At 37.6% G+C, this 25,062-nt stretch overlaps 3 protein-coding genes and 1 long non-coding RNA gene across 9 annotated transcripts; 1 reads left to right on the top strand and 3 right to left on the bottom strand.

Moving 5' to 3' along the window:
- Positions 1–5,715: 5,715 nt before the first annotated feature.
- LOC133744826 (uncharacterized) lies at positions 5,716–8,238 on the bottom strand. 2 transcript variants are annotated; one of them, XR_009863438.1, is made up of 6 exons: positions 7,847–8,238; positions 6,782–6,838; positions 6,573–6,666; positions 6,321–6,397; positions 6,130–6,219; positions 5,716–6,020 (listed from the first exon to the last, which is right to left on the bottom strand). It is a non-coding gene; the product is annotated as an uncharacterized LOC133744826 (long non-coding RNA). The 2 variants fall into 2 exon arrangements; XR_009863437.1 differs by having other exon boundaries at positions 6,130–6,216; positions 7,847–8,237.
- An 827-nt stretch (positions 8,239–9,065) lies between these two features.
- Positions 9,066–17,229, top strand: LOC133743063 (disease resistance protein RPV1-like). The gene is made up of 6 exons (XM_062170798.1): positions 9,066–9,147; positions 9,850–10,480; positions 10,575–11,715; positions 14,813–15,106; positions 15,217–16,440; positions 16,564–17,229. Exons 2-6 carry the CDS (start codon positions 10,005–10,007, stop codon positions 17,071–17,073), a joined length of 3,645 nt encoding a protein of 1,214 aa, XP_062026782.1. The 5' UTR covers positions 9,066–9,147; positions 9,850–10,004; the 3' UTR covers positions 17,074–17,229.
- On the bottom strand, positions 16,978–22,159 carry LOC133743064 (FRIGIDA-like protein 1). Of its 5 annotated transcripts, none has more exons than XM_062170799.1 (7): positions 20,732–22,159; positions 19,471–19,974; positions 19,136–19,308; positions 18,613–18,812; positions 17,675–17,727; positions 17,328–17,474; positions 16,978–17,104 (listed from the first exon to the last, which is right to left on the bottom strand). In XM_062170799.1, the coding sequence occupies exons 1-6, from the start codon at positions 21,537–21,539 to the stop codon at positions 17,410–17,412; spliced, it is 1,803 nt and encodes a 600-aa protein (XP_062026783.1). In that variant the 5' UTR covers positions 21,540–22,159; the 3' UTR covers positions 16,978–17,104; positions 17,328–17,409. The 5 variants fall into 5 exon arrangements, with proteins under 5 accessions (XP_062026783.1, XP_062026784.1, XP_062026785.1 ...); XM_062170800.1 differs by having other exon boundaries at positions 16,996–17,100; XM_062170803.1 differs by lacking the exon at positions 16,978–17,104 and adding an exon at positions 17,901–17,959 and having other exon boundaries at positions 17,417–17,474.
- A 133-nt stretch (positions 22,160–22,292) lies between these two features.
- LOC133743065 (protein CutA, chloroplastic) lies at positions 22,293–24,842 on the bottom strand. The gene is made up of 6 exons (XM_062170805.1): positions 24,627–24,842; positions 24,430–24,530; positions 23,746–23,808; positions 23,114–23,145; positions 22,851–22,945; positions 22,293–22,630 (listed from the first exon to the last, which is right to left on the bottom strand). The coding sequence occupies exons 1-6, from the start codon at positions 24,806–24,808 to the stop codon at positions 22,549–22,551; spliced, it is 555 nt and encodes a 184-aa protein (XP_062026789.1). The 5' UTR covers positions 24,809–24,842; the 3' UTR covers positions 22,293–22,548.
- Between the last annotated feature and the right edge of the window lie 220 nt (positions 24,843–25,062).

Raw genomic sequence — 25,062 nt, 5'->3', positions numbered from 1 at the left:
CTCTTGATGGCTCTCTTGAAGCCTATCAAATTCTCTTTTCACAAGTTCATTGCCATGTCTTTCAGCAGTGGCCATAGCTTCAATAAGCTGTTGGAAACTTGTGATCCGTCTTGCATTTACATGAGTCCGGAATAAGTCAGAGGACCTCATAGCACAGGCGGGGAAGGTATTGAGGGTTTTCTCAATCAACTGGTCTTCTGTGATCATCTTTCCACAGAGACGCATCATTACTCTGATGCGGAGGGCTTCCGAATAAAATAGCATGACCGTGTCAAATTCAGAGAAGCGAAGATCTTTCCATTCTGCTTCTGTATTCGGAAGTGTGGAGTCACGAACATTGCCATATCGTTCGCGAAGCGCATGCCAAAGCTTTATGGCGCTATCCTCATTTATGAACTCAAACTGTAGGTCACTATCCATGTGACGTTTCATGAAGGCAAGTGCCTTGGAATTATCTTTCTCAGTTTGAGGGTCTGGAGCTGTTTCTATAGGACAAAGCTCTTGGATAGTATGCAATAAATCACGGGCAATAAGGTGGATCTCGACATCAGTGACCCAAAATAAGTACATTTTGCCTGCATAATCCAATGGAACAAAATCGAGTTTGTTTGTTTTTGACATCTTGAAAGATGAAACAAAAAACAAGTTAGTTTCGGAGTCAATGCTTCCACGAAAACTAATATAAATAAGATTTCCGAGCTATGCTACCAAGAAATCGATTTCCAAGAATAATTGGATTAGACCGAAACAATGATGTTTGAATGGTCAAAATAGATGCTCACGAACGCTCTTAGTCCGTAGCATACGAACGCTCTTAGTTCGTTAAATCGATGCTTACGGACGCTCTTAGTCCGAAGTCTTACGAACGCTCTTAGTTCGTTAATTGCGTGAATCCCCACGATTCCGCTTTTCAAGAATCGAACCCACGTTATAAGAAAGGTGGGATGTAGAAGAAGGGAGGTTTTCAAGTCCCCGAGAAAAAGAATGAGGAAATATAAATTTCGGGAAACAGGAACTTCAAAACTTACTCTTTTGAATACTTACTTGTATTTGGATCACGCGCGTGTCGATGCAGGCGTGATGGAGCGAAGCAATCCAAGCAGATGTGTGGCAGGGCTGCAATGGCAGCAGCAGAGCTGGTCGCAGGGGCGCGCTAGCAGGTATGCGCGCGGGCTGGCAGGTATGCTGGCCGAAAGGGCTGCAGGAGCAGGCGGGCTAGCAAGCAGCGATGCAGGGGCGTGTGGCTGCGGGAGCAGCTCGCAGGGCAGCAGGGGCTGCTGTGCAAGGTTGCAGGCTGCAACGATGCTAGCACGGGCTAGGGGCTGCGGCAGTTTTGGCGATATGAAATTCTTTTCGGGTTTTGGCTTTTTGGCTTTTGTGGTTTAGGGCTCGTGCTGATAACGTGTTTAAGGATAATAGAATTGAGAGAGAATTGTAGAGAGAGATGTGTATATTATTATTGAGAATATGAGCCCTATATATAGGGATTACAAAGTACTAGTTCTAATGTTACAAGGAATACCAATCCGTGTAGGATTGGGAAATCTAGAACCTTCTCTCCTATTGCTACTCCTAGTTTGATAAGGCACACTAAATCGATATTCCTTCAACATATATAACTATTTTGGACACAAGTTTCATTCAAAAGAGTGAAATGATATGGAATTGATTAATAGTACTTCCAAGACGGGAAGTAATTAATAGATGACAATGTGAGTTTCATGAAGCAATGTCAAGTGGCATAGCGAACGAGAAGCCAATCAAAGTTGGTGACAGGTTTTTCGCTAGTGACGTGATGATACCTTCTGGGCAATTGGTGTTCATCCAAGTTTGCCTGTTGAATTATGTGAATAACTGTCATTTGGTTTTGTTAATATCAGATGTCGTTTCAGTTATATATATGGTTTACATATATAGGATTTTTCTCAGATAAGGATGTCCTTAGTTTTTCTTATGGAACGGATTAACTGTTTCACCCACTTTCCGATCACATTTTCACATCTTAACCGTTCAGTTTTTAGGTCCTAATGTATGGATCACCTCTGCAAAATTTCAGCCAATTTGGTGATCGTTAAGGCGTCCAAAATTGCAATTTACATGAACGAACCGAATCTGTCGAACTGGAACCGTTCGTTTACATTGTTGTAATTTGCAGTTTTGGATGCCTTAATGATTACCAATTTGGCTGAAATTTTGCAGAGGTGATCTATACATTAGGACCTAAAAACTGAACGGTTAATATGTGAAAATTTGATCGGAAAGTGGGTGAAAACCGGAAATTCGTACCTAAGAAAAACTAAGGACATCCTTAGTGTAGCCGGACTGTACATATATATATATATATATATGTATATATATATATATATATATGTATATATATATGTATATCAGATCCTATCCAGAGCGAGGCCTCGCTCTGAAATTAAAGTGCGAGGTTGGAGTTTAGGGTCACTATTCGGTCGCATATCCACATCTCGACCGTTCAGTTTTTAGGTACTAATGTATAGATCATCTATGCAAAATTTCAGCCAAATTGATGGTCATTAAGGCATTGATAACTGCCTTAAAGCTAGTACGGTACAGGTTGGACAGATTCAGTTCGTCCATTGGTTTAAGCCAGTTAGATACCTTAAAGATTATCAATTTGGTTGAAATTTTGCAGAGATGATCTATATATTAGTACCTAAAAATTGAACGGTTGAGATGTGGATATGAGACCGAAAAGTGACCCTAAACTCCAACCTCGCACTTTAATTTCAGAGCGAGGCCTCGCTCTGAAATTAAAGTACGAGGTTGGAGTTTAGGGTCACTTTTCGGTCATATATATATATATATATATATATATATATATATATATATATATATTTGGATGTTACTACTGCTTACTGTGTGTCTTCTTGTGATTTTGAGAATAATATGATTTGAAATAATTCAAAGTCAGAATGGTGTTCAATTTGAGTCACAAGGGTCGCAACCCCTCAAACAGTTTGTAAGTAATCGAACAAGACGATAACTGTGTCACTGTCCAATATTTTGAAGATAGTAAATGGATTAATTTCAGTTTAGTACCCTGTGGTTTGGGGGTAACATCATGTCAGTCCCTGCTCTTTCAATTTAATCAGCAACACCCCTGTGCTTTCAATTTCAATCAGCCGTGCCCAAATTTTACTGTTCCGTCCAAATTTTACTTTGTCAATCCAGCCAAAGTTAACGTTCAAATTGGACGGAACAGTAAAATTTGGGCACGGATGATTGAAATTGAAAGTACAGGGGTGTTGCTGATCAAATTGAAAGAGCAGGGACTGACATGATGATACCCCCAAACCACAGGGTACTAAACTGAAATTTATCCATAGTAAATATACTATTTCTTATGACCAGGCAGTTATTATGACAACTGCATGTCTTGCATATATATATATAGGTCGGTTATATATATGCGGTATATATAACTCCTGAATTCTAACCTTTTCTTTTTCGTCACGAATTGGTGCAATATAATTCTTAATTGCATCACATGTGATCCTTGATTGTCTGATGAGAAAGCAAAAGTAAAATGATAATGTTCAAACTGCTATGGCGCAATTAAGCATGAAAATTAATTGCAATCTTGTATATGTGTTTAGCATTGATTATAGCAGAGGCTATCATTAAAACCTGGAAGCATGAGGTTGTTTCTTGTTTACAATTTGGCTCGAAGACTTTCAATTAAGAAAGTAACTTGTGATGAAATCAGAAGAAAGTCTAAATTATTGAATCGGGTGCATGAGTCTGTGTCTCTGAAATGATCGACTATAATCACTATTAGAACAGAGGACTACACATGTTTGCTGTTGAAAAGTGCTTATAATGCAAGGTTCCTACTTAAGGAGATATACCAGATAATTTTTGATATTAAGATTACTCATAATAATGAGAGAATTGTGGGGGTAGGTAGTCACTGAACTATCTTTAAAATTGAATCTCCATTAAAGAAGATAAAAAGAACGTGAACAATAGAATGACAGATTTGGTGATTAGTAGTCTTGAAGCCTTAGAAAACTATAGAGGACGCTCTGCTAAATAGTTAATGAGCATCACAGATTCGTGGAGAGTATTTGGACCCAAAATTGGAGCCAAACAGAGAGATGCTTTGCTAATCACAAAGAAAGTACCTCTAAATTGTGGGGGTGTGGCTAAATGAATTTTAGTCAATACAAGTAGTGAGTCTCAATCAATTGGTGTACCGAAGACTTGACTTGGTAACAACTACTCTCGAATGGAATTAGTTTTCATACATTGAATTTGATTTGGAATGAAATTATAGTCAAACAAATGGGCCCAATTATTTGAATAAAAGTTTGACAAGAGAGTAAGTTGATCATCGAAAGGAATGGGATATAAGCCTTAAACATAAAGTCGCCATCATGGATACCCAACCTAGTTGATTGGAGATCCCAAGATCTAGGTTCAAAGGGACAACTAAATGGTGCATGACTTTGAAGTAAGCATTGTGGAGATAAATCTCTTTCCCATGTCCTATGATAAAACAATGCATAAATGAGTTAGGGTAAGCTTTGCTTTTAATGGTTCCTATAGCTTGCATTTTCAAGTGGGGTATAGAAGGATACTCTTCATAGAAAGCCACCTATATGAGTGTGAAATGAGGCCGTTTCTATGAGAATTTTGAAGGCTGAATTCTCTAAAGCACTCATGAATACCAGGTGTTGTCCATGGCCGGAAGGACACAACCGTAGAACTAGATGTGTATGAAAAGATATTGTGTGAATACCATTGTCTTGGTTTACACAAATGGCTGAATAGTTCAAGACATCACGTTCACTAATTAGCTAGTAAATCCGATGGTATTTCACTATGGAAGGTTCAAGGCCAAAAGCTACCTATCCCGATGAGGTATCTTTTCAACCGAACTCTCTCATATATCCGCGCGCGTCGTCTTTTGAAATTTTCCTCTCTAACTAATTATTTCATCCATGTGGGGGATTGTTGGAAAATTTAATATTAAGTATTTTATTTTCCATAATTTGTGGATGAATAATTAGTGAAAATGTGTGAAGTTGAATATTTGTAAATGACTACGCAATGAGAAATCATGGCTGATCACAAAAGATAACTTTTGGTGAAAAGTCATCTCTCATCCAAAAGTCACCTTACATCTATAAAACACTTGCTACACCATATTCTGAAAAGGTTTTCTGGAATTTATCTTTCCTCTTCTCCTTTACATATGAGTCTTTCCTAATGTCTTGAAAATCAATTGAGTCCTTTCAAGAGAGAGTTCATACACAATCTAAGTTCGTTGTTCTTGAGGTTTGGAGTGCTACTACCACAAGAAGAAGGTCGTTGTATCCTGGGAGACGTTTGCCATTAAAACCTTTAAGCACCGATGAGGAGGCAATTTTGTCTTAAGGACATAGAACCAAGTTCTAGACTCGACCAAATTGTTTAAGGTTTTTCTAACTTTTATCGGTTTTATTTTGGTTAGATTTATCTGCATAAATGTTTCTTGATTTTATTATAAGTATAGCAATTAGACCAACATATTTACCAACATAAACGGTGTACACCAAGACATAGAATGAATCATTTTGAGGAAGAACCACCAAGACATAGAATGAACTAGAAACGGTGCCCGCACTTTGCTGCGGAATTTGTTGTTGTCAACAAATTATAACCATGAAATGCATAATTGAAAATGACTTCATTCTACTGAAATAGCATTTAAGGTTACTTATATGTAATGCAGACTTCATTCAAAAATACATAGATATTCAAATTACTTACATTCCAGTCATTAAGTTTAAACCACGGAGGGTTTTCCTTACATTTTTCATTTTAGTTGAAGTCTGTTCAAAAATAGGCTAACCTAGTTAAACTTGTTGCTGGAGTATATTTAAATATGTAGTTGCTCCAGTTGTACCAGAACAAAAAAAGGTAGCTGCTCCAGTTGTAATTGTGCATAATAGGTTAGCGTAGCTAAAGTTGCTGCTGGAGTTGGTTCAAAAAACTGGCTGCTCCAGCTGTTGTTGTACAATCAAGCAAAACAGGCAACACAGACCTCGTAAGTAATTGAACCTGTTATTATATGCAACGAACTGAATAAAAAGAGAAGCAAGAACATGATCTTACGATTGGTTCCATTTCATAGGCAAGAGGCTTCAATATGTAATTTTCATTTTGAATTTCACCATTCACCAACAATTTCCCATCATGTACCTGCTGCATAAAACCTCAAGAACATTAGAAAATATATATAAATTCTACTTCTTTCACATGAATCCCGTTAATGCACGCAACAACCAAGAATATCAAGATCTTACCTCAACATAATCTGCAGCCTTGACCAAATTTTTATTTTATTTTTTATAAATACATCGCCCGAGCTAAAGCCAATTTCCTGCATATTGCACAGAATACCCAAGGAGAAAGTGTCAAAACACTACATATCACAAAGTTCTTAAAAACAACAAACACCAATTCACTATTAATATATAAGATGTTATACACACTACTTAAAAGATTGGAGGTGCCTTGAAAATTACTATATCTGCCAAAGACAGTAGAATGGATACCAGCAAGCAGACTAAGATTATATCATGGTCTGTCAGCTTTCTAATTCAGTGTAGGAAAACCAATGGTTCTTTCTAGGACTTCTTGTGGGAACATCTGTAAATAGATTAGTAAAAGAATCAGTACTGCATCCAAACTGTTGGAAAATAAAATATAAAAAAAAAAAAAATTGCAAATAGGATATTTGAGTAATAGCAGTTTAGTCCATCACCTGCAGTAGCATATAGTGAGTTCCAATGCACTTCGCTCCAAAAGTTCAGCCCAAGCTCTAAAAAAGAACACAAAAGGGTGGTCAAGTTTGAGGCAAAGACAAAAGAACCCTCACTGACTTTTACTTGGAAGTTTTACTTTGACTTTCAATCAAATACATTGAACGATCGAGAAAATTAGAGAATGTAATGACTCCATGAAATGAAATCCAAAAATTAAAAGGACTTCTATACATTGGTACAGATGTAAGTTGACAGCAAACTAAACGCAAAAGGAAATCCCATAAAGCAATTACATCAAGTACTATTGATCAGAGAGATTAAAAACAAACCATCTTCATTCACCTATAACAAAAGCCCAGTTTTGGAAATAGTAAATATTAAAGAAGATACTATTTCAATAAACCCACACTGATTAGAATGTGTGAGAAGCTCAGTATTCTGTTTTTCCAAAGAGAGAAGTGAAATAAGAACAAATTCGTAACATACAGACCTTAACAGAGAAAGCAAGAGAAGTTGCAATTACAAAACAAAGTAATTCAATTCGAACAGAAAACAATAACATTCTTCTACTTCAGCTAAAATCTGATTAACCCAAAATACTAACACTTCTTTTCATTATTCATACATCTGTTCTAAACAATAAACCTCACTATAAATTTTCTCTCAAGATAAAAAAAAAAAAAAAAAAAAAAAAAAAAAAAAAAAGTTCCTCACAGTACATCTCACTTTCTCTACATGTGAAACAATTGCAACTCATTTCAACATCAACGAATTACCTAATGTTGATAACGTTGTTAACCTGGAACAAAACAAATAATTTCTGCTATTGATAACTCCTCCTCTTTGTTCTAATAAATTTGCATACCAAAACCATGATCACTATGCTATCCATTCAAACCGAAACTTAAATCCATAATGCTTTCTATTCAAATCTTCGTACAAAAAAAAACATAAAATTCAGAAACAAAACACTAAATCGAGACCAAAAATTGACACACCCAAATCGCAACAAAGAAAAAAGAACCCAATCTTAATAGAATTGAAAAAACCAATCAAACACATACCTCTTTTGCTCCTAAAAGGCTAAAACCTGTCTCTTAAACTCGATCAAAATCTAGGCACACACTTCTTCCAGATAAAGCCACACCTCTTCTTTTCCTAAAAGATCCCTCCCAAACCCGATCCAAATCTTGCTATGGACCTCTACTTCGCTCTCAGTGTTTCTGTCTCTCCTTCCCTCTGTACTGAAACCGAACCTCTTCCAAAACGAACCCAAACCTCTATGGTTTCTTCCCTCTCAGAATTGCTGTCTCTCTCTCTCTCTCTCTCGAAGCCTCCATCTGCCTCATCCGTAAAATAATGGCAAAACCGTGGTTGAGGTAAGTATCAAGGGCAAAACCGTCACTTCATTTCAGGCCAAGATGAACAGTGTACAGTGCCAACCGAGCTTTAGTATATTAAGAAAGAATATGCACATGAAAATGCCTAGAGAGATAAAATGGAAACTAACTGTGTACGTAGTAGACGAATTATGCCTTACGTGCTAATTGAAATCAGGATGCCTATGTTGCTGCACTTTATGCTAATTACCTTTGAATTCATTACCAGCATATCAGTGTCTTGCAGATTTCGCTATGGTTCCGATATTAGGTTCATATTACAATATCTTGCAGTATGTATGCTAGTTTCATGCGACTTCATTTCAGGCTTGACATATATAGATATATGGATCATACTCTAGTAATAACTGTTTAGATAGAGAGAAAATTCTATGTTTAACATAACAGAGAATGAGAGTGAAATAAGTAATGATCGATCAAGTTTTTTTTGAGAGATATGATTGATCAAGTTAAGATAGCTTTCTTTACAAGGTATTAGAGGAAAATCATGCCTGTTAACAGGTCCATTTTTCAGCTAGAGACTAGTGAGGAGTTAAAATTTGACAGTTTCTCCCTGAGAAATAAGATAAAATCTACAACTAAGAGGTTAAAAGGTTATTTTCTTTTATGCATAACCTGATGTTAAAATTTGAGCTTCTAATTTGTAATTAACAAACTATAATCAACAACACAACATGGATGTTTTAATTAAATTGCAGTAGCATGCAAAAATATGAGGAACAAGGCCACCAAGTCCAGACACTACTAGATAATAGTCCAAGACTGCCCACCATGGGCAAACTTGAAGCCCAGTTCTGTTAAAGAATTTAAACTGACCTATCTCTTCGACGTAAGACCCGGAACTTTATATTCTATTTACAAAGTTGTCTTAATATAATGTGTATGACGAAGTGTCGAAGTCTATCTTCTTCCACTTATTGAAGTCGGCATACAGATGACTTTCCCTGGACATACAGATGCCATTGGTAAATCTATCTCCTCTCCATGGTCTTGTCAATTATTTTTTCTGGGTTATTTTTTATTAGTACATAGATATCCACTAATATACATGCATGTTTTGTTTCGTTTGTTTTGGATAATTGGTGCGAATTGCCAATTCCAATTTAGATAAAATCTTTTTCTATTATACTTTCTGGGTTCATCTTTGATTGTGGTTCAAATTTGGGGTTTACTTGGGTTTAGTTTAGGGTTTCATTTCTTTTTCAAATTATAGCAGCCAAAATCCCATCAAATATATAACATGTTTACAAATAGGGAAATTCCTAATAATTACTTCTTCTTTTTTTCAGAAAAATTTCCTATTTATTTTAGACAAATTTTTTTATTTTTTTTATTCTGATTTCCAAGTGTAACATACTGTTGTGCTTCAAAATATAGAAAATCTAAAATTTATTATGGGTCAATAAGGTAATTTATCGTGAATCAATATAAGAAAAAAAAAAAAAGAGAAAAGAGTTTCTCATAATACGTACACGATAAATTATGAGAACAAAAATAATTGTACTAATTATGGAACTCATCTTAAACAAAAAAAAAAATTTCCCTTCTTGATCGAGGACCCATTGGCCAGAGAACATGACATGTTTAGCAGTTTAGTTAGAGATGCATCAATTATCAATTATGAATTGTTCAAACCAATTAATTGCATCATACCTTCTTTCTGACAGCAAAGCTAAGCGTAAACTAGGCAGCTAGTATTTATCATCTACGTACTTTATTGGAAGGTCATGATTCTGAAGAAGTATTTGCTCCGAGGAAGCACAGAGACTTGCTTGTGGACACCACATATCATATAGCCAAGAAAGCACAAAGGGTGTGTAATATGGCTTCTTCATCTTTTTCTACACATTGCTTTAGATATGATGTCTTTGTTAGTTTCAGAGGTGAGGATACCCGCAATTCTTTTACCAGCCATCTTCTTAAGGCTTTAGATGGGAAGAAAGTTGTCACCTATATGGATTACAAACTTGAGAATGGAGTTGAAATCGCACCTGCTCTCCGGAAAGCAATTGAGGAATCAAGGATTTCTTTGATTATTTTTTCCGAGAACTACGCTTCTTCCCCATGGTGCTTGGATGAACTTGTGCATATACTGGAATGCAAGGAACGATATCAACAGTTTGTTATACCTATTTTTTATAGAGTAAATCCGTCACATGTTCGATACCAGAGGGAGAGTTATGCAGCTGCATTTGCTAAACATGAAGCAGGTTGTGACAAGATGGACAAAGTGCTCAAGTGGAAGGGTGCTTTGACAATAGCAGCCAACCTATCGGGGTTTGATTCAGACACTATTAGGTAAATCTGTGACTAGCTTGTGTTAATTTCTACTCTTTGACTAAACAATTATGTGACTAATTATTAATTATTGGTCCTTTGTCATATATGCCAGTAATGAGTCTGAACTAGTTGAGAGAATCGTCAAAGCTATTTTGATGAAATTGGATCGTCAATCCTCAAGTGATTTGACGGGCTTGGTTGGAGTTGAAAGTCGCATTCAGAAAATAGAATCATTAGTATGCATTTCACCACCACATGTTCAGGTTCGAACGGTAGGTATTTGGGGTATGGGTGGTATTGGAAAGACCACCCTTGCTGGTGCTGTATTTAATAGACTCTCTTCTCATTTCGAAGCTTCCTGTTTCCTTGCAAATGTTCGGGAAGAATCAGAGAAATTTGGAATAAAGCATTTGCGAAATGAACTTCTTCGTGAGTTATTGAAGGAAGAGAGTTTAAGTATCGGCACTCCACTTATAGGATCAACGTTTGTTAACAAGAGGCTCTCTCGTGCAAAAGCCCTCATTGTTCTCGATGATGTCAATGATCTAAACCAATTAGAATATTTAGTTGGAAATCAAGTTCAGATTGGCCCTGGAAGTAGGATCATTATAACAACTAGAGATATGCAGCTAATTACCGAGATGCAAGTACTTAGAAAAGGAGCTGACCATGATGTTAAGATATACGAGGTGCAGAAATTAAATTGTAATGAAGCACTTCAGCTTTTCCATTTGAATGCTTCTCAAAAATTCAATTTGGGAGCGGAATCTGCAGTGTTTCTAAGGGCAGTGGTGGATTATGCTGCAGGCATTCCATTAGCAATACAAATTTGGGGTTCCTTATTTCGTCGATGCAAGAGCAAGCAAGAAAGGGAAAGTCTATTGAATAAATTGAAAAAGTTTCCTGACAAAAAGCTTCTGAATGTGTATAGAGTAAGTTATGATGCATTAGATGAAAATGAGAGGGAGATATTTCTTAATATTGCATGTTTCCATAAAGAGGAGGCAATTGATGATGCAAAGAGGCAACTAGATGCTTGTGGTTTATTTGCGGATAGTGGTATCAAAATTCTCATTGATATGTCTCTCATATCAATCAAAAATGAGTATGGCAACCGTAATTTCCTATGGATGCATGATGTGATACAAGAAATGGGCTGGGCAATTGTTCACGAACAATGTCCTGAAGAACCTGGAAAGCGGAGTAGGTTGTGGAACCTTGAGGATGTCTGTCATGTGTTGGGAAGAAATACGGTAAGAACCTAATGCATTGGCTTTCTATTTGAAACTATATATATGTCCGGCTACACTAAGGATGTCCTTAGTTTTTCTTAGGTACGAATTTCCGGTTTTCACCCACTTTCCGATCACATTTTCACATCTTAACCGTTCAGTTTTTAGGTCCTAATGTATAGATCACCTCTGCAAAATTTCAGCCAAATTGGTGATCATTAAGGCATCCAAAACTGCAAATTACAACAATGTAAACGAACGGTTCCGGTTCGACAGATTCGGTTCGTTCGTGTAAATTGCAGTTTTGGACGCCTTAACGATCACCAAATTGGCTGAAATTTTGCAGAGGTGATTCATACATTAGGACCTAAAAACTGAACGGTTAAGATGTGAAAATGTGATCGGAAAGTGGGTGAAAACAGTAAATCCGTTCCATAAGAAAAACTAAGGACATCCTTACCTGAGAAAAATCCTATATATATATATACAGATCCTATCCAGAGCGGAGCTCCGCTTTGAAATTAACGTGTGAAGTTCGAGTTTTGGGTCACTTTTCGGTCGCATATTCACATCTCGACCGTTCAGATTTTAGGTACTAGTGTATAGATCATCTCTGCAAATTTTCAGCCAAATTGATGATCGTTAAGATATCTAACTCGCTTAAACCAATGGACGGACTGAATCTGTCAACCTGAACCGTACTAGCTTTAAGGCAGTTATCAAGGCCTTAACGATCATCATTTTGGCTTAAAATTTGCAAAGACAATCTATACACTAGTACCTAAAAATTGAACGGTCGAGATGTGGATGTGCGACCGAAAAGTGACCCAAAACTCGAACTTCACACGTTAATTTTCAAAGCGGAGCTCCGCTCTGGATAGGATCTGTATATATATATATATATACAGAGAGAGAGAGAGAGCGAGAGAGAGACCGGTTCTGAAGCGGACGTCCGCACTTTGCTAAAGTGCGGACGGCGACGCAGCAGCTGCGTTCCAGGCGGCAACGGCGGCTCAGGGCTTGGCGGACGGAGGCCGGAGGTATCCCAGATGGTTCTGGGCAGCGATTGAGGTCGGAGGAGATCGAGGTTGCAGGTTCTAGGTAGCGACTCGACCTGTAACTGCAACTTTCTGGGCAGCACTGCAACCTCATCGCCGGCGACTCCACCCGACTGCAGACCGGTCCATCCGGCAAGCCCCGCCTCTTCGTCGCGCCCCGAGCCGAGCTGCAGCGTCGACGTCCGCACGTTAGTGAAAGTGCGAACGTCCTTTTTGGAACGCCTCTGTGTGTGTATATATATATATATATATATATATATATATATATATATATATATATATACAGATCCTATTCAGAGCGATGCCTCGCTTTGAAATTTCAGAGCGAGGTTAGGGTTTAGGGTCACTTTTCGGTCGCATATCCACATCTCGACCGTTCAGTTTTTAGGTATTAATGTATAGATCGTCTCTGCAAAATTTCAGCCAAATTGATGGTCTTTAAGGTATCTAACTCGCTTAAACCAATGGACGAACTGAATATGTCCAACCTAAACCGTACTAGCTTTAAGGCAGTTATCAATGCCTTAACGACTATCAATTTGGCTGAAATTTGGCAGAGATGATCTATATATTAGTACATAAAAACTGAACGGTCGAGATGTGGATATGCAACCGAAAAGTGACCCTAAACCCTAACCTCGCTCTAAAATTTCAAAGCGAGGCATCGCTTATATATATATATATATATATATATATTGAAATTAAATTGTGCTTTTAGAGTTTATGGTCACTTTTCGGTCGCATATCTACATTTCGACCGTTCAGTTTTTAGGTACTAATGTATAGATCATCTCTGCAAAATTTTAGCCAAATTGATGGTTGTTAAAGCATTGATAACTGCATTAAAGCTAGTACGGTTCAGGTTGGACAGATTCAGTTCGTCCATTGGTTTAAGCTAGTTAGATACCTTAAAGATCATCAATTTGGATGAAAATTTGCAGAGATGATCTATACATTAGTACCTAAAAACTGAACGGTCAAGATGTGGATATGAGACCGAAAAATGACCCTAAACTCTAACCTCGCACTTTAATTTTAAAGCGAGACCTCACTTTGGATATATATATATATATATATATACAGTCCCGCTACACTAAGGACGTCCTTAGTTTTTCTTAGGTACGGATTTCCGGTTTTCACCCACTTTCTGATCAAATTTTCACATCTTAACCGTTCAGTTTTTAGGTCCAAATGTATAGATCACCTCTGCAAAATTTCAGCCAAATTGGTGATCATTAAGGCATTCAAAACTGCAAATTACAACAATGTAAACGAACGGTTCCGGTTCGACAGATTCGGTTCGTTGGTGTAAATTGCAGTTTTGGACGCCTTATCGATCACCAAATTGGCTGAAATTTTGCAGAGGTGATCCATACATTAGGATCTAAAAACTGAACGGTTAAGATGTGAAAATGTGATCGGAAAGTGGGTGAAAACAGTAAATCCGTTCCATAAGAAAAACTAAGGACATTCTTACCTGAGAAAAATCCTATATATATATATATATATATATATATATATATATATATATACAGATTTTATCCAGAGCGGAGTTCCGCTTTGAAATTAAAGTGTGAACTTCGAGTTTTTGGTCACTTTTCGGTCGCATATCCACATCTCGACTATTCAGTTTTTAGGTACTAGTGTATAGATCATCTCTGCAAATTTTCAGCCAAATTGATGATCGTTAAGGTATCTAACTCGCTTAAACCAATCGACGGACTGAATCTGTCAACTTGAACCGTACTAGCTTTAAGGCAGTAATCAATGCCTTAACGATCATCAATTTGGCTGAAAATTTGCAGAGATGATCTATACACTAGTACCTAAAAACTGAACGGTAGAGATGTGGATATGCGACCAAAAAGCGACCAAAAACTCGAAATTCACACTTTAATTTCAAAGCAGACCTCCGCTCTGGATAGGATCTGTATATATATATATTTCAAAGCGAGGTCATATATCATCAATTTTCAAAGAAAAACATCAGTAAATTTATGTAGTTTTGTGGAACTTTCTGCATATTATATTCTCATGTATACTTTGCTCTTACTTGTCAGGGAACTGAAAAGGTTCAAAGCATATCAGTAAACCTATCTAAGATTAAAGAGCTCAACTTGAGGAGTCCAGACTTCAAAAAGATGTATAATCTAAGATTCCTAAGGTTTTATAGGCGCTACCATGTTAAGCAATGCAATGTGCGCCTTAATTTGAAGTCTCTTCCTAGCACTCTTAGATATCTCTGCTGGCCTGCATACCCTTTAAAATCTTTGCCACCAAAATTTTCTTCAGAAAATCTTGTTGAGATTTCTATGCCCAACAGCCAACTCCAGAGACTTTGGAATGAAGGACAGGTATGCCTTAAGTTTATTCTTGACTTCTTTCTTACATACTAGTTGCACAATATGGAAAGGTACATACTCAAGCTAGATTATTCTTACCATTTCTCTTTAATCTGTTACAGAACCCTAGGAACTTAAAACGAATTGATCTTAGAGACTCCAAGCAGCTGGTTGAAGTTCCAGATCTCTCGAAGAGTATAAATATTGAGAGTATAGATCTTCCAGGCTGTGTACGATTGGTTGAAGTTCCTTCATATTTTGAAGTTCTTCACAAGCTTGCTTCTCTGAATCTCAGTCATTGCTTGAATCTTAGAATCCTTTCAGATATGCCACACAATATGAGGTTCTTAAATTTAGACAATACTGCAGTAGAAGAGTTGCCTAGATCAATTTGCTCTCTAGAAAAGCTTGTTGAATTGAACCTTGAATGTTGTGAGGGTATTAAGAATCTTCCAAACAGCACTTGGAAGTTGAACTCCCTCACATCTCTTTATTTGTGTGGGACAAGTATAGAAGGACTGCCATTATCAATTGACTGTCTCTCTTCTATCGCTTCCGTTCAGTTGAAATTTTGCAAAAGGCTTGTGAGTCTCCCAACCAGCATATGTAAGTTGAAATCTCTTGAGAGACTTTCTCTTGAAGGATGCTCTAGCTTCAGAAACTTCCCAGAAATCTTGGAGCCTATGGAACGCCTGGAGGATCTTAGTTTAAGTCTAACAGAAATCAAAGAGCTACCCTATTCTATTGAAAATCTAGTTGGGCTTAAAACATTAAGGTTATATGAGTGCAAAAGCCTGGAGTCTCTCCCAAGTAGCATCTACAATTTAAACCTTACAATTTTTGCACTTGATGGATGTTGCAGACTGAAAAAAATGCCTCCCTCGTCAGTCATTCTGTGGTCTTCGATACGTGGTCTAGACCTCCATGGTTGTCTAGCATTAGAAGAAGTTCCTGATTGCATTTATAGCTTAACCTCAATCTGGAGATTAGATTTGAGTGAAAGCATGATTAAGAGCATATCTCCCGCCATCAAACAAGCGTCTGGCCTGAGGTTCCTATATGTAAGCAACTGCAAGTGTCTGCAATATTTACCAGAGCTCCCATATCTTCTCAAAGTGTTTGATGCAAGTGGCTGCATGAAGCTGGAGACAGTGTCACGCTCGATGACTGCACTCACACAGGGTTTGGATGAAATATGTGAAAGTGGTTTACTTGATCGTCATGAGCAACATTTATTTTATGATTGCTTAAATTTGGATGAGAATGCCAGGAGCAACATAGTGGATGATGCATACCTTAGAATTATGCGAACGGCAACTGCCAATCATCGTCTAAGTCTCCTCAAGGTTTGCACCTAGTAGCAGCTTATGTTTTTGGATTTGGATTTATAATTCCACTGCTTAGTTCCTCTGCTTCTAATATTTGACCAGTTAAATGATCATGAATTAATGATGTCTATCTATGTACAGAAATTTCAATCTGAAGGATCAGAATTTCAGGAGCAAAACTCTCCTTCAGTTGCTGTTGTATGTCCAGGGAATGAACTTCCAAAATGGTTGAGCTATCAAATGGAAGGATCCTCAATAAAAATCAAGCTTCCTCTAAATTGGTGTCATGATGCAAATTTTTTGGGTATAGCTCTGTGTGCTGTTGTTACAATCCACAAGCCATGTTGGTTAGATTATGGATTTAAGTTCACTTTCAAAACCGTAAATGGTGAAAACCATCAATTTAACCGTTGCGCTCGTACTTATGAGAGGGTTCGGACAGGTTGGGGTGATCAGGAATCAGATCACTTGTTTGTGTGGTATGATAGACTTGAAGAAGTGTGGACGACAGATTTTAACAATGCCACTGAAGCCTCCTTTGACTTCTTTGTACAAAATAAGAGGCATGCTGGTGGAGTGCAGTCTGCTGTGGGCTACTGTAGCGTGAAAAGGTGTGGAGTATGCCTGCTCTCTTCTGCCCAAATGATGTGAAATCTCAAGTCCATCAAGATGTAGAAGCTGGCTGAAGTGAGATTTCAGTTAGCTTTCTTGAAGTGATAAAAGACCTCTTTTTTGTACGCATCAAATTGTACCTTATAAACTTATGTTCTCAGTTGATTGAACATCCTTTTTCGGTGATGCGATTGATTGAACATAGTAACTTTTCTAGTAATATTTGCTTTGGTTCCTCTCTTTTAATCTAAGAGTGAATGAGAATGAAAAAAGAAATGAACTAGCTAGGATACCTTTCTTTACAAGGTACCAGAGGAATATCATCTCCTGGGTGCTTGTCTTCCAAACACCTTTCCTGCATCATCACCCATCATGTCAGGCCGTCAACCACCCAATCTCCTGATAGCACCTGTCCTGATAGCACCTGAATAATGCCGTCCCTGTGCGAATATAGTATTTGCAGCTTCAAATAATAAGCATTCTTCAGGTACATATCAGATAAGTGAGATAACTCACCCTAATGACACATTAACTAAGAGAGTGATATCTTATCTGATGGCTCTCATCCACATTAGATTGTTGCAGACGATGCTTTACCTTTAAGGAAGATCTGGGCCTAAATTATGCATCAGAAAATTACCTTGATGATTTAAAATGGGAAGCTTGACTTTCTCAGCTAATATGCACCTACAGCTACAATCAAAGTGGCGTCCTGTATCAGATAATAGTCATAATACTCTTTTTATCAGAAAGAGAGATCTAAAACTATAATCTCTATTCACATATAAAAGAAGGATTCTGAAATATCACGTGCAGCATGCGAGTTTTGATTGTTTAGTTTTGAACTTTAAGGAAAATCTGCTTACTTGTAATAGAAGGACAAGTACTGTCAGTGTTTCATAGATCAGCAAGATACATACACCACCTATTAAAATGTAACATCGAAATAAATAAATAAAAAAAGATAAAAATCAAAACTAAAAGTTTCTTATGCTGGGGGCTTGTGTTGTCATTTGTTTTTCTTTTCAGAGAAAAAAAGAAATTGACTTACGCTTGTTGGAAAATAAATGGAATAGCTATGTAAACAGACTAGCACATTCCAGCAAACAATTGCAGAACCTACCATCCCTAAGTACAATTAAAACATTCACCAAAAGAACAATTGTAAAACAAAAGGCACTAAAACGGTGGGATCAACCATATATAACAAAAGAGCAAGGGATTCTGCATCAATGCAGGACCAAGAAACTGCTTTGAGGATTAATTAATATACTTTAAACAACATAAGTTTGAAACCTAAACATCCCACAGTTAACAGTGAAAATGTGCATCTAGGTTCATATCATGTCAAGTACTCGTCCACCTATGTCAAGGGTTTCTCACTTTCTACAAGAAGTGGGTCAAATACATGTTCTTCTCTTGAATGGAAGTAATGAAGGTCATCAACGCGGTGTCATTAATACAATTAGGGGTGTATGGTAAACTATAAATTAATCTATAATATGCACCATTCCCTGGGCAAGGAGTTTCAAAATTAGGATGTACAGTGGTCCTTCATAGTTTGGGCCAATGTCCTACCTGATATTAGGTCTCTTCCTTTTTCTCTCTTGTTGTTTAACTTTGGAGACACAAGATGGTCTCCAATTCTCCTCGAGTATTTGCAGCTGATCTATTTGCATTTCAACAGTCATGGACGGGTATTCAGACGCAAGGTTGCAATCTTTGATGCATTGAATGACAGCTCTAAGATCAGCTATTTTTCCATTTACAGCCTTCTCCTGTGAGAAGAAGTAAGACTTGTAACAGGCATATATACATTGTTGGAAAGTAGAGCAAAATTAGCTTAGTATAGCTGTCAACATTTAACACATTCACTCTGAATCATCACATTGATTCTATGTTATTAGGCATTAATAGGGCTAGAATAGTTTTCCTTTTTGTATCCTAGAATCAAGCTGTATTCTTGTATATATGTTATACTGATCAATAGAGCAATATATCTCCAGCAAATCAGTCTTTGTTGTTTTTCATACATTGAGGATCATCCTTTTAAGTTATATTAAGAACCAGTAATGGGAAATCCAAGAAAGAGCTGAGATACCTTTTCAGCATCTGATATCTTTAAGCTGCAAACTAATTCGGACCACTCCTTTGCATCTTGTACATATGCTTTTAACAACGGTACTGGGGGAAACTTGTCAATCAACTTGAACAAACAAATCGATCTAACAGCGTCAATCACTTGCTTCATTTCAATAAGTTTCCCAATAAGACCTGATGAGTAAAACAAAATTGTAGGGTTCATCAAAAATAGAATTGCCTAAGTATCATCACCCACACACTTAGAAATTACCAAGCTTGGTAAGAAATAAGTATGAATAACAGTCAATTGGGCATAAACAACAAAATATAACAGCTAATTCTCAAGAAACTTACCAGCAATCTTATCTGCAAAACCATGTGTCTGACATAATTCTAGGGACTGTTTATGCTGTGAAATCTTTCCAAGAAGCTTTACAATCTCATCTTCGTTTAAAGTAGAAAGCAATCCATATATAGCTATAAACAGCGAAAATCCCAAATTCTCCAACGAGTTTTCAGTATCAGCTGTCATATTTGCTTTCCACTGGGCTGCTAGATTTGTTGCAGCATCTTTCAGATGAGGTCCAACATGAGCTGAGGCTCCCATTAGAAAATTCAATAGAGAAATGTTACTCGATACAACCGTTTCTTTGGAGCTAACATCACCATTTGTCCAGTATTGGGTTAAAGATCTTTTTATCAATTTCAACACAAGTTTTGCCTTATCCGATGACGACTTAAGAGAAACCAACATGTCATTCGGCAAAGAATGATTCGGAGAAGAAAGAGTCGCTGCATTTCTAGCAAGAGGGGATTCTCGTCCCTCGATCTTAACAATGGAAGAATTGGCATTGGTCCCTATTCAGTTGCAATAGGAAACAAAGAGAAGGAAGTAGTACATAAACTGGTCATTACTCAATAATTTTGAATTGGACATGCATATCAAAAGATATTTACAGCATTTGGTGGTATTAAGTGGTGAGCCATTGGGTTGAGGCTGCAGGGCAGGCTGATATAACATTCAAATCATATCAAGCAAAGCTAAAGATGTACAAGATAATGCTTGTCTTACATATGTCAAACATAACATCCAAACTGAGTGCATGTTGGAGATATACAGAAATTCCAATAGCAAACGATGAGCATACAGAAATTCCAATAGCAATGGAAGAGCTACAGTGACACATCCTAAATGAAAAAGAATCAAAAGAAAAGCGCATGTGGCACTGCCGCACCAGATATGTCTGCTGGGATTATAATCTAGAATCCTTAAAGGCCTAAACAACACAAGCATAGATATGGACAAAGAAACCTGTTTGATGATTTTCAGGCCAGCAAAGAGTAGATTTTCTCACTTAACTAAAACTAAAAAGAAAAATCTCATCATCAATACAGAGTATCATTCAATGCGTAAAACTACAATCGTCATGATACATGTATGAACAAAGTGCTTGCAAAACTTCTCGAAGTAAATGACGACACTAAAATGCCGAAGTTCAAGGCACACGCCCAAGACTAAATGTAACCAGTGCTACCTAGGATGCAAAAACTATTTCCCTGTGACGCAAGATATCAACATTTCAATGTTAACAAAACGGGCAAGATAAGCGCTTACCTGGTGCCTCATCTGTCAAACCAAGAGTCCTTCTTAGTTCACTAGACTGTTCCGGCTGCTCCACCATAGCAACAAGACTCTGAAGCTCCTCAGCATCACAAACACCATCCAAACCATAAGCAGCAATGAGCCGCAGAAGCCCTTTGGCCTGCCAACTATTCTCACTGCCCTCCTTCATCTTCGCTTTCCACTCAGCTGCTAACTTCTTTGCCTCCTCTCTCACCGGAGCACTAATTTGCGGCGACGTCATTCTCTTCAACTCCTGCAACAACAGAACACAACTCTTTCTCATACACCTCAAACTCATTTCAGTCTCTCTTCCATCCACATCCCGATTCAAAGGATAAAACCCTCGCACTCCTTCCAGAACCACCTTTCCAGGGTCTGGAGATGCTTGAAGAACAGCCGACATCCTGCTTCCCGCCAAATCAATTCTTCTGAATTGCTCATTCATGAACACCAGCAACTCGCGACAGTCCATGTTCGTGATAGATTGATCCTCCTCCGTCTTGACTCGAGGCTTGAGCTCTTCAACTTTCTTCTCTCTCCTTTCGAGTCTTCGGTGGAGTGAATCCAACTGCTTTTCTTTCAATTCAACCTCGCGGAGGCGTTGGTTGAGCCTCTCCTCCCTCGAACCGAGCTCTTGGGCCCGGGCGTGATGCTCCGTGCTCATCCCCAACCCCAAGCTCACTTGATCAAGGAGGGAAGAGAGATGGGATTGCACGGTCTGACACGCCATGCCGACGTCAGCCTCGCTCGCTGCGACTTCGACCATCGCCTCTGAAAACCCTAACTGTACGGAAGACATTGGAGACGGAGTTGGGAAGCCTTGTGAGGAGGTGATCAAGATGAAAAGCTTTTTTTTGGTGGTGACTGGTGACTGGTGACTGGTGACTGGTGAGGGTATTCAAATTAGATAATGGACCGTTGGACCCAAACTGTAAAAAACTGATCGAGTAATAACTCTTCTGGTAAAAGAGGGTGTGGTGTCTTCAATGAAGTTTTTCGGAATGTCATTCTAAACGATTGTAATCGTTAAAAGTTTCAATGAATTCACTTTTTCAAAAAAAAAAAAAAAGTTTTTTCACAAGAATACTTTTTTGCATTTGTACTGACATCTAGCCGGGGCTTAAAATATCAAGGGTAAATATCACAAATGGTAATTAACGAAATTTTTGTTTTCTGCAAACACCGATATCAATTTCTAATTTTTTGTTTTTAGTACTAATTTCTTTGAATTTGCAAATTTTATCAGAACTTCTATATACTTCTCATTGATATCTGATCTTTTTATCAGAAATTCTATTCTTTTTTTAGGCTGGTGATATTTCCATGATGTTCTGTATTTTGGTCCTTGCAATTAGAGCCCCATTCTTGCATGTTACAGCCTACCGCCCCCAGACAATGTCATGGTCATGGTTGGCCAAAAACACATAGGCGATTGAGGATCCGACGAAAAAATGAAACGTAGATACCGGCTCAAATGTATACTGGTGCCATTTTCAGAACTTTACCAGAATTAAAAGACCATGAGCAGGAGGCAAAAACAGCACTCTAAAAGTAAAGTATAATTGCATAACAGGGCATATATTTATGCTTTTACTAGAATAAGTGCATACATTACCTTGCAAAGTAACCAACAGGAAACCCACACACCATTAGAGGTTCACAATTACTATAGCAACCAACATTAAGAAATGTTTATTTGGAATGCTTGGGCATACACAGACTTATGGACCATATGCTTGCCACTTCAAGACATGCTCAAATGGTTCTATAGATACTTGAACCCTTAAAATGAGCTTTAAGCCTTTAAGTCAGTCCTTTGTGCTGTTCTTGATCCATTCTAAGTAGTTGAGACTGCCCGCGTTGATGGGCAAGGCAATAACTTCTGGGACACTGATAAAGAAGACATGAAAAAAAAAAAAAATTACTTCATTTATGTCCAGTTCTACTTTCAGCCAGGTATTTTATAGGAACATTGAGATTCTTCCAGGTAAGAGATGGTCTATGACATTTTCCAAGAAGTTCATCAGTTATGTGGCTACCGCAATTTTCATGTATATGACATTTCAGCAAAGTTCATCAATTATGTGAAATTTATAAGATCTGTGCTTACTCATATGGATGGTTTGTCTTGACATGCTCTGTTAGAGCTTCAAAAAGGGATTGCCTGGTCTTGATTATAAGAAGCTCCTCTGAATCTGTCTGAACCTGTCAACCAATAGTAGACAGTGAAATAAGAACAATAATTTTTATACTTGATGCTTACTTGTGCAATTATACAAATTTCTCTAACAAAATAACAAGTGAAAAAGAGAGACCATCCACCCTTCTCTACAATCATACGGTAGTCCAGAGACTATAGTATATGATCCTTACCTCACCTTCCCACTGATAGATGGACTGAATGCCTGCATACAAAGTTCATCATGAGTCAGACACGTGCAAATTTGATGCCATATTATTAAAATTCATGTACTCAACTATCAATTCAAGATTAAAATGCAATATAGCGCCAATTCAAAGAAAGAGGTGAAATTTCTTTTTTTGAACAGTTTGCATGCTAATTGTTGAGAGATTTATAGCATTCGCTATCTCCATAGCTAAGCTGCTAAGCAAGGCAATATGTACTATGTAGTCCATTTCTAACAGTAATATATCCAAAGCTCCGGGATAGAAAAAAGAGCAAGTAAATAAATAAAGTAGCAAATGTATTGACAGCTACCTGAAACAAGAACTAAGGGCTGTAACCATGTTTTAGCATATGTTACAAGAAAAAATACATTGTAACAGATGATCCTTCACCTTTGATGAAGTTTTTGATGTTGAATGGGACATAGAGTTTTTCAAACATAACAAAATATTTGATATCAACTTGTAGAAACGAGTTCAGTGTTTTCTGTTCTCATTTGGCGTTGTGGGAAAAAGATTTCAGCAGTATCATCAGATCAAGCAAATTTAAGCTTGCAGCCCTTGCACCAGCATAAACGAAAATACTCTGAAGTTGATACCTGGTACTATGTTAACACATGCTGCAAGTTTTTCTCTGACCAAGCTTTCAGCTAACTTCTTTCCTGCACAACATATGCCATAGAATAATATAGTGGTTTAAACTTTGGTACATTAATTTTTTTTAAAAAGCTCAATAAACTGACAGTATGAAAAAATAGTGCAACATATCTGATTGATTACAAGTTTACAAGGCATACAGAAGCCACTGTATGACAGAAAAGAAAAAATAGAAAGCCCGATGACCCATATTTCATTTAAAATTGGCCTAGAACTGCTACCAGAAGACAGGGAAAAGAAAATAATTAACAGAAACACTGTACAGAAAATTCTTTGGACCTAATTCATACATCAGAAAATTACCAGGAAGATTTAAAATTAGAAGCTTAACTTTATAAGCTCATAATTCAATCACACCCTAACGTCCCTGGACTCGGCTCACAAAGCCTGGGTGCAATGGAAATTAGGAGTATCTAACATCCACACAACCAATTCTAATCAAGCAAAAAACTAACTCCGACAGGTTCTTGCTTTGTCTTCAGAGATAAAGACTTGAAAACTAATCACCCACAAACAACTTGCACAAACTGAAAAGAGAATGATCAAACTAAACTAATAAACCAAAAAGTTGAGAACTTTATCACTATGAGAATGGAGTTTAACAAACCCAAAAAAAAAGGACTAACCTACTTCTTTGTTGGGTACAGTGACATAAACAACAATGCTTGGTACAGTGCTGCTGCCTTGAGTCCCTTCCATTGCCTTTGCTTGGCTACTGAATTTTGATCTGAAACCCACAATCCCCAGAGACTAATCATCACAGAAAAGCACAAAATTACAGAAAACCCCTCTGAGAATCAGAGCAAGAAGGCGAAGGAGTCACCTCAAGAGAGGGGCAAAAGGGAGAGACTGAGCGCAGCGGGTTCTGCAGGCGGCGGAGAAGAGATTGGGGAGGCCGAAGCCGAGTACGCAGATTGCTCCGACGAGAGGCAAACGACGTCGTAGCGTGGAGGAGAAGGGAAGTATTGCTTTGGCTCTGCAGAAGAGTGTGGAAGTGGAAGCCATTTGTGAGAAGCAGCAGCTGTGTTTCTAATATTTTTTTTGTTGCGCTTCATCACCATTGGGCCTGTTTTTGTTGATCCTTATTGGGTTCATAATTTGACAAATGGGCCAACGGTCCATTTTTTTAGGTGTTTTCATCAAACGATAGTGGGGGGAGGGCAATCGTGCAGTGAATTCTCTACTAAATCATAGGGCTGACTGCTGAGAATGATAAAGTAGTTCAAATTTATTTATTTATTATTATTATTCTCCACCGT

The sequence above is a fragment of the Rosa rugosa genome, chromosome 4, assembly GCF_958449725.1.
Source record: "Rosa rugosa chromosome 4, drRosRugo1.1, whole genome shotgun sequence".
Classification (NCBI taxonomy): Eukaryota; Viridiplantae; Streptophyta; class Magnoliopsida; order Rosales; family Rosaceae; genus Rosa; species Rosa rugosa.
This window is presented reverse-complemented; position numbering and strand designations above follow the sequence as displayed.